This window comes from Acomys minous (assembly GCF_964271855.1).
Source record: "Acomys minous genome assembly, chromosome: 12".
Lineage (NCBI taxonomy): Eukaryota > Metazoa > Chordata > Mammalia > Rodentia > Muridae > Acomys > Acomys minous.
Window position 1 is genome coordinate 70,113,549 of NC_140493.1, and position 13,783 is coordinate 70,127,331.

General features: G+C 43.9%; 1 protein-coding gene across 2 annotated transcripts in view; it reads left to right on the top strand.

Moving 5' to 3' along the window:
- SSH2 (slingshot protein phosphatase 2) overlaps nt 1-13,783 on the top strand; it is a 258,888-nt gene that overhangs the window by 72,943 nt on the left and 172,162 nt on the right. The window contains exon 2 of one of the 2 annotated variants that reach the window (XM_084802744.1): nt 170-250. The exons of the other annotated variant lie outside the window; for it this stretch is intronic. Coding sequence (XP_084658870.1) covers nt 170-250 — 81 coding nt within the window. The remainder of the gene's footprint in view (nt 1-169; nt 251-13,783) is intronic. 2 annotated transcript variants of the gene reach the window in all.

The following is a 13,783-nucleotide window of genomic DNA, read 5'->3' on the forward strand; positions in this document are numbered from 1 at the left end:
TAGTCACTCAATGGGCGCTAGCTTTGTTCTACTTAAAGCAGCTACCACTAATCAGAATTTGACCTCATCTGAACTAACATTAATTTAGTCATTTTGGTTGGCGTATTTTCATGTGCTTATGCGCTCATCTGTCTGGTTCTCTGAAATGATGGTCTTGTTTGCATTACAGAGCTCTTATTTGGAAGACAGTGAATCAGCAGCATTGCTTTGCTGTGAATGTGGAGAATCAGAAATCTTTAATGATTTCAATGTACGTAGGTATATGTTTTATACATATACAAATAGCATACAGCCTTTGGTAATTAAAGCCTTTTGGGGGGTGGTGAAATTGGCTCTTGATGCAACTAATATAGTGTCTATTATCTTATCTATTTGGCCTTACTCAGCCAAATAGTATAGGAAGACAAACAGGTGCCTCAGAATGAGATTATGTATATATTATATAATATAGTAAATATATTAGATATATCAAAGTGTTGCATCCTGGAACTTTGAACGCATCGCCTTCTCTCTTGTCTATACGACTATAATGCTTGTTTTTCCACCTTATGGATACATATTGTTGTGGTGGTGGTTGTTGTTTCTAGGGAGCTTTATCACACTGTTATCGGGAATAGTGGGTCCCACACACTTTTTTCTTTTTTAGTTTAATAACATGTGAACTCAAATTTGTGCTGCCCATATACTTCTGGATGTGGGGCCATCCACTGAAGCTACCAGGAGCCACAAACTAAAGAAAATTCTCCCTCCCCCAGAAGTCATCAACTGTCCATAGCTCCTCAGTTAGGCATAGGGGCTTCTGAACCCCTTCCCACATCATTGCCAGGGTGCTGACTGGCTTGGCTTGTGCAGATCGTGAGGAGGCAACCACTGTCTGTGCGTTCATGAGTGTGGTGGCCCTGTGATGTTCAGAAGATGGTTTTGCTCTGGGTCTCCTTCACCTCTGGCTCTTACACCCCTCTCTTTCAAAATACCCCTAGATTTGGAGAGGGCATGTGATACAGATGCCCATTTATGGGTAACCACCCCATAGTCACTTATTCTGTAAACGCTGATGAGTTGTGAGTTTCTGTGCCAACAACTATGATGGAGAAACTTCTCTGTAAGGCCCGAGAACTGCAGTAGTCTACCAGTAGAGAAATAGGAATTTAGGAAGAAGTTTGATACTATATTCATTCATAAGGGTTTTTTTTTTCTTTTTTACAAAAACACATGCTTTTTCGGGGCAGTGGTGGTGCACACTTTTAATCCCAACACTCAGGAGGCAGAGGCAGGCGGATCTCTGTGAGTTTGAGGCCAGCCTGGTCTACAGAGTGAGTTCCAAGACAGCCAGGGCTACACAGAGAAACCTTGTCTTGTAAAAACAAAACAACCATTTTATTTTATGTATATGAGTATTTTGCCTACATATATGTATTTGCACTATAGGTATGCCTGGCGCCTGCAGAGACCAGAAGGGTGTCAGTCAGATCTCTGAAGCCAGAGCTACAGCCAGTTGTGAGTTACCATGTGGGTGCTGGGAACTGAGCCCAGAGCTGCTCTGCAGCCATTTCTTCAGGCCACCTGCCTGTAGTTTTAATGGTCAGCTGTTTCCCTTTCCCAATGTCACCCCTGCATTGGGGCTGCACGGGCCTTTGTTTCTTCCCGACACACTGTCCTGACTGTTGACGATCCTAAGCCAAATAAGGTTACAGCTGCTGGTGAGTAGAGCATTAAATCTATTTCATGAAACGGTAGGTATTTTATTTATTCCAGCTGATGCTCAGTACAGTTACTAAGGAGTGAGTCTGGAACTGGAGAATGGATTATTTTTGTGCATAGCATTGGGCAATAACATGAATCTGGAGAGTCTCAGATACAAGTAAATTTCTCCTGAATGCTGTATGGCCTGGGGCTTACATATGTTGTTGCACCTTGAATGGACTCTGGAAATACCTTGAAGGGAAGGAAATGAATACAAGAGCTGTGACTAGAGAAGATGAATGAACTGTCTGTTGAATATCTGTCTTAAAAAGACAAGCAGTCCTTGGTCTGCTCTCTGGTCATCCTGTAATCACAGATGCCTTAGTGGGTTTAGTTATGCTTTTTTTTTTTTCTGTCATGAAGCTTGTGCAGATTTGGAATGGCACTGGGAGATTTTATTATATATATATATATATATATATATATATATATATACACACACATACATATATATATTATATAATTCATATTACATCTAAATTGTTATCCCATCCCTTGTATCTTCCCGTTCCTCTCTCCCTCCCACCTTCCCCCTACTCCCCTCCCCTATGACTGTGACTGAGGGGGACATCCTCCCTCTGTATGTGCTCATAGGGTATCAAGACTCTTCTTGGTAGCCTGCTATCCTTACTGGGAGATTTTATATAGGCATATTTGATGATTGTCATCTTATAGCAGACTGGGCTGCTCTTGTCAAACCAGGTCCAACTACCAGTTTATGGGTGACCCAAGATAACATGGTATCAAATGGAAACTTAGAAAGAATTTTTCTACTTAGAGATTTGTTCAGTGTCTAGCCTCTGCAGTAAATTCTAAACTTTATAGTTAGTATAACATGCTAAATTACAACATTCTCTGAATTGATTTTGCCTGGTATCTCCCCTTCAGTAGACTTGATTTCTTCCAACACATGTCTGTGGCTGAAACTAGGCCATACAGCTTTCTGTGTGTCATGTTTATTGTGGGTCACAGCACTCATGGACACGTGTCTTGTATTTGCTTCTCAGGTATACATTACGGCACTCCCCACCCTTTGTCTCCTCGGTACAGTTTTAGGGCCTTATTCACTAATTACAGTGACTCACCTGGTTGAACTTCATTCCATCTGATGAAGAGTCTGGAATGGCGTGAATTCAATTATTGTGACTCGTAAATAGCTGGAGTGGTGCTCATTTCCCTAATGCTTACAAACAGTAACTGGTGAATCTACACAAACACAGACAACAGACTGAGTGTGGAGAGGTTATATGATTGTTCTGTGTTTTCCGATGAGCAGGGACAGCGCTGACACCACATCTCAGCTGACAGCTATCAGTGAGCTCGTTACCAGAGAGCAGAATCATTAACAGATCATGGACCAGGCTCCAATAGTACTTGACATGATTTTGTTCCATGCGTGATGAAATCCACTGGACTTGTCCTGGTTTATTGCTTGGGCTGAGTTTCTCTCAAGGAGACTAGTACATGGAAATCCATACAAAAAATATTCAGGCATGTTGGGAAAGGGTGACATTATTTTCAATAGTTTTTCATCCTTGCAAACAATTTTGTAGGTGTTTTTATTATTCACAGGCAACTCTGGATTTCATTTTTTTCTTTCCTCCCGTCTGCACCCCCTCCCAGTAGTATCTCTCTAGGTCACTCAGGCTGTACTAGAACTTTCCATGTAGCCTAAGATGGCCTCAAGTTTGTAATCTTCCTGCTTTTACCTCCTCAGTCCTGAAAATACTGACAATTATTTTATAGTCACAATTTGTATTCATTTTAAATGTCAGGTTTTAGCAATGCTGTGTAGGCCTGACGACCTGAGTTTGATCCCCTTGTTCCACAGTGGAAGGAGAGAACCAACTACTGGAAGTCATCCTCTGAACTCCATACACAGGCTGGTAAACACACACACACACACACACACACACACACACACACACACACAGAGAGAGAGAGAGAGAGAGACAGAGAGACAGAGAGACAGAGAGACAGAGACAGAGACAGAGACACAGAGAGACAGAGAGACAGAGACACAGAGACAGACAGACAGACAGACACAAACACACACACTGAACATAAGTTTGGTTTCCCTCATAAAGAAAGAAGGCTAAGCAGGCAGCAGTGTACACCTTTAATCCCAGCAGAGGCAGAGACAGGTAGATTTCTGAGTTCAAGGCCAGACTGGTCCACAAAGCAAGTGCTAGGACAGCTAAAAAAAAAAACCTATACAAAGAAACCCTGTTTCAAAACCAAACAAAAGAAGCAAGGCTGTGAGCTAAGTGAAGTGTACATATCTATAATTCCAGTCTTGAGAAGGTTGGAACAGAAGGATCTTGAGTTCCAAGCCAGCCTTGACTATATATCAAGACCCTGTCTCAATACACACATACATGCGCACGCGCACACACGCACGCGCACACGCACATGCACACACACTTCTGATCCTTTTGCCTCTATCTCCAGGGGGCTCAGATCACAAGCATGCACCACCATACTTGCTCTGTGCACTGCTGGAGGTCCAATTGTGGGCTTTGTGCATGCTAGGCAAGCACTCCTCCACTAAGTCACAACCCCACACACGGACTGGCTGGGGAAGGTCTTGTTTTGCTCACAAAGGGAGTGTTTCCCACCTTCCACTCCTTTCTGCCTTTATTCCTACTCGTATACCAATGGAAACTTAGGTCCTTCCTAACTCAAAGGCTTAGGCTGGAGATTTGGCTCAATGGCAGGATGCTTGCCTAGTATGTACAGAGTTCTGGTTCAGTTCCAAGTACTGCACATTCAAGCACACATAATAACAGTGATATGAAGATTTAACATGGGGGTGGTGTTATTTGCAGAGCAAACACAGAAATCCCCATTATTTAACTTTCTTCCAAGGAAGTGATATGGGATCTTGATAAGTATTTGAAGTGGAAATGCAAAAGGGAAAAAGGAAGAATAGGCGATAAAGCCAATCACTGAAAATTTGTAATCTTGGAGTAACAGTAGGATGCACTTTGGTTAGGTTACTCACTCATTCAGCAAGCACTGATTGATTCTTATGGATAAATCACTGGGTAAAGAGCTATGTGGATTGGACATAAAGTACAGAACCTGTGCTTAGAGAATGCATAATCAGCAAAGCCACACCTCCTCATAGTGCCTCTGTCTGTGAGCCTCTGGGGCCATTTTCTTTTTCTTTTTTTTTTAATTAATTAATTAATTAATTTTTTATTAATTTATTCTTGTTACATCTCAATGGTCATCCCATCCCTTGTATCCTCCCATTTTTCCCTCCCTCCCATTTTCCCCTTATTCTCTCCCCTATGACTTCCTGAGGGGGATTACCTCCCCCTGTATATGTTCATAGGGTATCTTCTTCTTGGTAACCTGCTGTCCTTCCTCTGAGTGCCACCAGGTCTCCCCGTCCAGGGGACATGGTCAAAGGTGAGGCACCAGAGTATGTGAGAAAGTAATATCCCACTCTCCACTCTACTGTGGAGAGTGTTCTGTCCATTGGCTAGATCTGGGTAGGGGTTTAAAGTTTACAGCCTGTATTGTCCTTGGCTGGTGCCTTAGTTTGAGCAGGACCCCTGTGCCCAACTCTGCCTATCATAATGTTCTATTTGTAGGCTTCTAGGACCCTCTGGATCCTTCTACTTTGCTATTCTCCCATGCTTTTCTCATCTAGAGTCCCAATAGGGATGTCCTCTCTGGGGCCATTTTCATTCAAACCACCGCACTGCGCTCACTGGCCCCCACAGGCTTGTAGCCATATCATAATGCAACATGCATTTAATCCATTTCAGAAGTCCCCATCGTCTTACCGTAGTCCACAGTTCAAAATCTCTGATACTCATGGAAATCTCTTAACTCTAACCCCCTGTAAATCAAAATGGAAAAGCAAATCACATACTTCCAACATACAATGGCACAGAATATACATTGTCATTCCAAAATGGAGGAAACCCTGTATCTCCATGTCTGATGTCAACATGCTCTTCAGATCGCCAACTCTTTTCACCTTTGTTGACTGTAACATACTTCCTTCTTTGGGGCTGGTTCCACTCTGTTAGCATCTTTCCTCAGCAGATATCCCACAACTCTAGCATCTCCAACATCTCGGGGTCTCCAAGGCAATGGAGGCTTCAACTTTCATAGCTTCACTCAGTGGCCTCTATGGCCCTCTGCCACATGTCTGGCCTCAGTGGCTTTCCTTAGTCATGGAGGGAGATTCTATAAGTCTTTTTTGTATCCTTGACTCTAAAGCCAGAACCACATGGCCAAAGCTGACAAATTCTTCTGCTTTCTGAGGCCGGAACATGGCCCCCTTGTTCAAGTACATTTTCACCAGCTTTCTGCTTTTAATGGCTTCCTTACCTGCCTAAGCTTTACTGTCCTGAGATCTGTAGACCAGGCTGGCCTCAGAGATCTGCCAGCCTCTGCCTTCCAAGTGCTGGATTTAAAGGCGTGCATCACCACACCTGGCCCTAAACTTTTCTTTAATTCCTTCTCACAAGTTGGAAGCTTAGCCTGGTGGGGTCTTGCCCTGGGGTCACCATTCCCTTGACTCCATTTAGCATCAAATTTTTCTTTAACTTGATATCTCTTTGAGCACTGGACTTGACTCCATTATACTTCCTGGCGGTTCTTTTCTGCTCACACTGTACATTTGTGTTTTCCTGGCTCAGCTTGTTCCTTTTCATTATAGGTCTGCAAAAGTACGGCTACTAATATCTAAGCAATGCAATCAATACTAGGCTGTCTGGAAATCTCCTCTGCCAAAGCTGATAATCCATAACTCCTCAATTTAGCCTCAGGCAGATTTGTTGGACAAAGGCAGAAAGCAGCCACAATCTTCACCAAAATATCACAGTAAGCCACATACTAATATTCTCTCTGAAACCTCTTGAGCCAGACCCCACAGTTCCTATCATCCTCAGCACCACCGTCTTCCATGCCCCTGCTAGCATGGCTCATTAAACCCTTCCTAAAGCATTCAACTGCCTTCCTAACCAAAGTCCCAGTGTCCACATTCCTCCAAACAAAAAGCACAGTCAGACCTATCACAGCATACACTAGTCCGTTTCTAAATTATACCTAAACATCTTTTCACTGTAATAGGACACTGACTAAGGCATATGTGTGTTTATATTTCTTTTGCAGACTTTTTTGCAGAAACAATTTTACTAGCCAACACAAATATATGAAAAGAGGGAAAGGAAAATTTAATTCATAAGGAAAAGATTTTATTATGAGTTTCAAATGGAAGCTCTGTCCCATCACTTTTCAGGGTTATCTGGATTGTTTCTGCATCACTTCTAGGGCACAGGAGTTCACTCATTAGGACATACAGTCAGACTAGGAATAAAAAGTGTTGCAGCAGAAAGTGTTTGGTTATTTAAAAAAAAGAGTTTGGTTATGAGCTACATTCTGATTTCCCCTTTGGAGGGTTATGATCCAGATGACCATTCTGGTAGAAAGCTGCTTCTGCTGTTGCAAGTGCTTAGATTTATTTCAGGACAAGTTATAAGATGGAGTAGCTCAGCTATTTTAACCCAGAAAAATAATTCTGTGAAATAATTTTTTTCTTTTTATAATTACTTGAGTGACATGTTTGAGAAACTAGGATTTGTAATAATTTTAAATACAGAGTGTATTTATGAAATTGGAATTACTTAGCTTAATAAGATCAATTGTACAGTCACATTAGAATAGCTTAATGACCTTTTAAAATAGTTTAATAATAGAACTTTCCCAAACAGAAATTGGAATCTGTCAGTAAAACCCAAGAATTTGTACTTTTGAAATGTTCCCAGCATTATTCTAACATCAGACAGGAGGTCAGAACTACCAGTTTTGATTTGTTTTGTTTTGTTTAACTCCATGCTAAGTTTTGCATCCCCAACCCAGAGACTTGGTCTGCAGCATTTATGACATCTGCTTGCTTGAAGAGCAGATGGTGTTTGAGATGGACTTGAATCTTAAGAGTTGACTGTAAACATAGGATGATGTAACCACCACACTTTGAACTCCTACTCATGGATGCCTTGGCTAGGCTTCTCTAAAAGAAGAGTTATGTGACCCAAATCTACCTTAATGACAGACGAAATTTCCAAACCTCATGGAAAACTATAAAGATTTAAGTTCTGTATCAACACTTCTGGAGTTACAGGAAAAATTAGAGGTCAGTTTTTTTTGTTCTGTTTTGTTTTGTTTTTTGGTTGGCTGCTTTTTGCACTTTTAAAATGCTTTTATTGGCATATGTTAATTATATGCAATTACAGTTTTCAATGTGGCATTTCCATACAGGTATATAATATTTTTCACTTTTATTGAACTAAAATGTACACAGAGGAAAAACTACAATTATTTTCACTTTTATGTATATTGAGTTATACAAACTGATTATATTAGAGCTACTTTTCTCATTGTTGTGACAAACGGCTGACAAGAAGCAAAGGAGTAAGGGTTTGGCTCACCGTCAGTCACGGCGGAGAAGGCGTAGTGGCAGGAGCAGGACGCCAGCAGGTCCCAGTGCAGCCACAGTCTGCTGCTGCCAGAGGCATCTTCTTCCAGCAAGGCTCCGTTCCCTGGAGGTTCTCCACCTTCCCATAGAGCAGCACCAGCTGGAGAACAGATGCCTGCACCAGGCAGTGGGATCTCATCACCACCCTCTGCCATCCATCGCTCACTCACTCTCTTCTGCCTGCGTCACCAGCCGTCATCCTCCAGAGTAGCCATTGTCCTGACTTATTGACCAGATGATTTCTTAAAAGTTTTATTTAAAATGTGTGTGTGCATGCGCGTGCAATGTCTCTTGACTCTATGATTTTGATATATGTATTAGGTTATATTTTTTAGAAGACCATCTCTGTTTTCAAAATCAGGACTAAAATTTATGTTAATGTGGAGAGGATGGAGAGGTGCCTCAGCAGTTAAGAACACTTGCTGCTCTTACAGAGGACCTGGGTGTGATCATGGAATTCCAGTTCCTGGGGATTCAGCACACTCCTCTGGGCTTTACAGGTACATGGTGTACATACAGACAAGTAGGCAGGCACACGCACACACACACACACACACACACACACTTTAAAAAGAATCATGAAAATAGTTAAAGAACTCAGGCTCAAGATCCAGCTTGGGTCAGAGTGTAAGCTTTGCTGCTCCCTGGCTGTGTGACTCCACTACTCTGAGTCTCCCGTCGCCCATCCTTAAGATGAGGATAGATAATTGTCCATGGAATTGTTAAAAAAAAAAAAAAAAGTGAGGTAATTTTTAGTTAAGAACCAGACAGCCAAGGCTAGCAAAATGGCTCAGTAGGTAAAAGTCCCAGCCACCAAGCTCAATGACCAGACTTCAATACTTGGGAGCCACATGGTTGAGGGAAAGAGTGGACAGCTTGCCCTACGACTTCCACATGTGTGCTGAGGCATATGCACATTGCCCACCCACCACCACACCCTGTGTGTGTGTGTGTGTGTGTGTGTGTGTGTGTGTGTGTACAAAAAACAAGTAAACAAAAGTGTAATTAAGATGTTAAACAGAACTAGAAGGCCTAGTGCCTGATCTGCACCGAGTGGTGAGCAGGGCAAATACAGGCTGCTCTTGTGGCACCAGCTCTTCAGTTTAGTTTATACTTATTCTCTGAAAGAATAAAACAGTAAGCTGGCCAGTGGTGGTGCCCGCCTTTAATCCCAGCACTTGGGAGGCAGAGGCAGGCAGATCACTGTGAGTTTGAGGCCAGCCTGGTCTACAAAAGTGAGTCCAGGGCAGTCAAGGCTACACAGAGAAACCCTGTCTCGAAAAACAATAAATAAATAAATAAATAAATAAATAAATAAATAAATAAATAAAGCAAGCAGTAAGCACCTTGGCCATTTTTCCTTTTCTTCACCATCCACTACAGTGTCACAATTAAATACATGGCAAGTTCCAAAATATATTTTTTAGATTAACAAAATGACTATTGAAGGGGCAGAAATGAGCCATGTGTGGTGGCACCTGGAGGGCTGAGGAGGGAAGATTGTGAACCAGCCAGGGTTCCATAATAAGATACTATCTCAAAAAGTGTCAAAATAAAACAAGGCCAGAAATGTTCTCATATATCTTTTTATTCCCCGTAGCTCTCGGGACAAGAATTTGTAAATTAGACAAATTAATACCATATCTAGCAAAACCAAAAACTGATGCCCTCTGTCGGATGTAGGGTTGGTGAAAAATCTTTTCCCAGTGTGTAGGCTGCCGTTCTGCACGGTCTCCAGCATCTAGCCACATGCCTGCACACAGCATGCTGCGCTTAACTCTGATTTTTTTTTTTAATGGAAAAACTTAAGGCTTACCTAAGAGGTTTTTTTTTTTTTTTTATTAAGTGGATGTTGGGTTTGTAAGTGATGGTGCAGCCACTGTTGAGGATCATAATCAAAGATTCACTAGGAAAGGATTATAAGATTATAGATTTAGAAATATCTTGAAGGCTGAATTTGGAATATTGTAAAGACTGATAGCAACGCTTAGGGAGATCAGGGTAGCAAAATGTTCCACTTCACATGTCCAGAGATAAGATGGGATCTCTCCCTGGTAATTAGACGGTCAGTGGGGTATTTGTAGCTAGCTTAATCTCTACTTAGCCTATGAATTTCTCGAGTGTGGCCACCATGCACTCAAGCACAACTTTTCGGGTGAATTCCTGGTGAAGCTGCTATTTCAGCCGTTAGGCAGGGCTGGAGAAAACAGTAGCTGCCCTGATGAAGCCACTGCGGGGAGACAGCTGTGAATTTAACCCTACGTGAGCTCTGAGTCATCCCCGTGTCTTCGGTGTACTTCCTTCACGCGTGCTTCCGCAGTGGGGAAGCAGGAGGAATCCTTCATCTGGCTGAATAATTGGGGAAGCTGAGTTTTACAAGGCAGTGACTTGCTGAGGACTGTTCATACCTGAAGTAATACTAACACTTGAGAATACTAACCATATGCCTGACGACACACTAACCCTCCACATGTGCTATCTAGCACTGCGCTTTATGCCCATAGTCTTCTTTATGTGGTCACTTTTTACATTTTACTTCATATTTTGTTGGGAGTTTTTTTACTTATGATTTATTTATTTATTTATGGAATTTTCCACTTAACATTTTTAGATTATGGCTGAATATGAGTAGCTAAAACCATGGAAGATGAACTCATTGACGTGTCTGAAATGATATAGACGATGGGTTGTTGGTTTGTTTGTTTGTTTTTTTAACAAGATCTTGTTGTTTTTTAATGCAGTGTCTCATTATGAGCTTAGGCTGCTCAGGAACTCTCACTTTAGGTTTCTAATACTAAATCAGTCCAGGTTCAACATTGCGATAGCTCCACACTGGAACAGTCCTAAAAGTGGGAGGACAGGAAGGTCTGCATTTTATCCACAGTTAATGCAGGTGAGATGTAAGCTCTTACTGCGCCCACTCCTCTACCTTTCCCTGCCGTTTAACCTGACTCCCTGCCAGCTACTCTGAAGCCTGGGCACCGATTACCTGACAGGCCTTGTTTGTGCAAGGGCCCAGTTTGCATTATAGGAGGCATCGCTGTGAACTTGGTGTGTGTAAGTACTTCCCTTTGGAGGTGTTTGTGTGTGTGTTAGGGGTGTTCTCAGCTTTGGCACTAGCAGTCCCTTCTCTGGCTGATGTTTAGGTACCTTAAGACTGAGCTGTACGGGGCTGGAGACGGCCCAGGGTTGAGAGTGCTTACTGCTCTTGCAGAGGGGCCCAAGTGCAGTTCCTAACGCCTAACCTGGGCTGCTCACAGCTGCCTGTGTAAGTCCAGCTCCAGGGGATCCAACATCCCTTCCTAGCCTGCACACACACACACACACACACACACACACACACACACATGAAACTGCATGCATTTGCAAATACATGTATACATGTATGTAAATAAAAAACAAACCTTTTTTTAAAAAAGAAACAAAAGAATGAGCCACAGAGTAGGCACACCTTATCTCTCGGTTTCCCTCAGCACGGGACGGAGCGCAGCAGTTTCCACATGCTAGGTAGCCCTGCAACTGAGCTGCGTCTCCAGCACTCACTCCCCTCCGTGCCTGCTGCCCTCCTGTCTGAGCTTCCCAAGTAGCTGGCCTTACAGGTGTGCACCAGCATGCCTAACTTAGCCCAGACTATATTAAGCAGTCCTGGTATTCAGGGAATTTATTGTCCTTCCTGTTGTGAACTTTATATAACAAGTAAATGTCAATTAAAGTTCACTAGAGCGTTAATCAAGTGCAGTGTTGCCATGTAGTAATAACTTAAATTCTACCGTGCAAAGTTATGTTCAAAGTGACCGCCGGGCCACCGTCTCTCATTACGTCACACTCTAAGGCACCACCGCTTCATTTCCTTCCCCAGCCGTGTTTGCCACTGGTCTGGTTCTGCAGCTCTACCTTGAACTAATTAAACTGGTTTAATCTGCAGCAGCTGCAGCTGCACAATACCAAACGCAGAGGCAAAACTGGCCTGGGCACTTCCTTTAGTGGCTGAATTCACGGTTTCTTGCCTGGCCTCTATGTCTTAAGGGCATGGCCTTAGCCTCCATTTCTTGTGTATCTGGTTACCTCTCACTCATTTGTTTCTTTTAACAAATGTGTACACTGTGCTTCCTGTGTGCCAGACACTATGGGGTTGCTAGGGATATAGTGGCGTATATGACAAAAATGGTGCTTCCCTTTACTGGAGAAAATGCCATTATCAGATAGTTATGCAAAAAAATTAAATTCCTTCACATTAGAAAGTATCCACCCTATGAGAATGTACAAAGCATCTAAATTAGTTTGGAGCAGGATGAGATATGAAGGTTACTGAAGGAGGGAAAGCTTTAATGGGGAGCCTGGTGTTTTACGTTGTGCTCTTGAGTTGCTAGTTTAAACCACCACAGCAGCACTGGCTGGAAAGAATGGGAAAGGAGGCCTTAGGAGCCGGGAAGCTGGCAGAGCAGGGAACAGAAGGAAGGCTAACGAGGCCGGAGCAAAGAAAGGGCGGAACATGATTGACAGTGACATTGTAAAGACCTCTGGCTTCCACGTGGTGTTGAACACACACACACACACACACACACACACACACACACAAAGCATAGTATGTCACAGTGTGTCGGCCATAATACCCCTCTGTCCACACATCCTCACTTGCAAATGTTCACTGCAATGAGACATTAGTCTGCTTTGAGATCTCTGGCTCTGTCCCACCATCAATATTGATCCTCACCAGGCCTTCGCCCAGCTATTGTGCTGTTGCCCTGTGTCATGGAGGTCCTGCAGCTTTAGGTCAGCAGGACTGGCCCCTTCGTGCATCATAACCATTAGCAGATGGTATAGATTTGAGGTGGGCCCACTCAGAGCCCTGGATCTGGGCCTGGATGGTAGCTCAGCTGGTCAGCGGGCTGGCTCTCCCTTCTCCACACCACCAAGGCAAGCTCTCCAGCACCGCTCTGGCTAGGCCACCCAATGCTACGTCCAGCAGGAGGCAGGAGGCAGGGTCAGCGCTCCTGTTCTCATGCCTTCAGGGCTGGCTAACCTGTGCCTTCCCCGTCAGGGCCAGGTCCACTGTGTTGCCCTGGGGAGGTTCAGGGCCAGATCTCCCACTCTCACGCCCTGCAGGCCAGATCTCCCAACTACTACGGGTGGCAAGGGGGTAGGGGGAGGGCATCACCCATGCACCCACACTGCCTCATAGCAAACAAGTGGTGAGCCAGCTCACCTGCACATACACAGCCCTCCCGCCACCAGGGCCAACTCTCCTGTGCTGCTCAGATGAGGGACAGGGCCTCACTGCTACAGCCAGTGAGGGACAGGACAGCTCTCCTGTTCTCATGACCCTTGGGCCAGCTCTCCTGACTGCTGCAGGCGCTGAGGGGCAGAGGGGGCATCATTCCTGCACCATGACACCTCACGGCTGATGTGCAGCCAGCTCACCTGTGCCCCCACCACCAGGCTCAGCTCTGCTGTGCTGCCTAGGTGAGGGGCAGGACTTGCTCTCCTGATTGCTGCAGCTGGTAAGGGGCAGGGCTAGCTCTCATGACCCTGTGGGCAGCT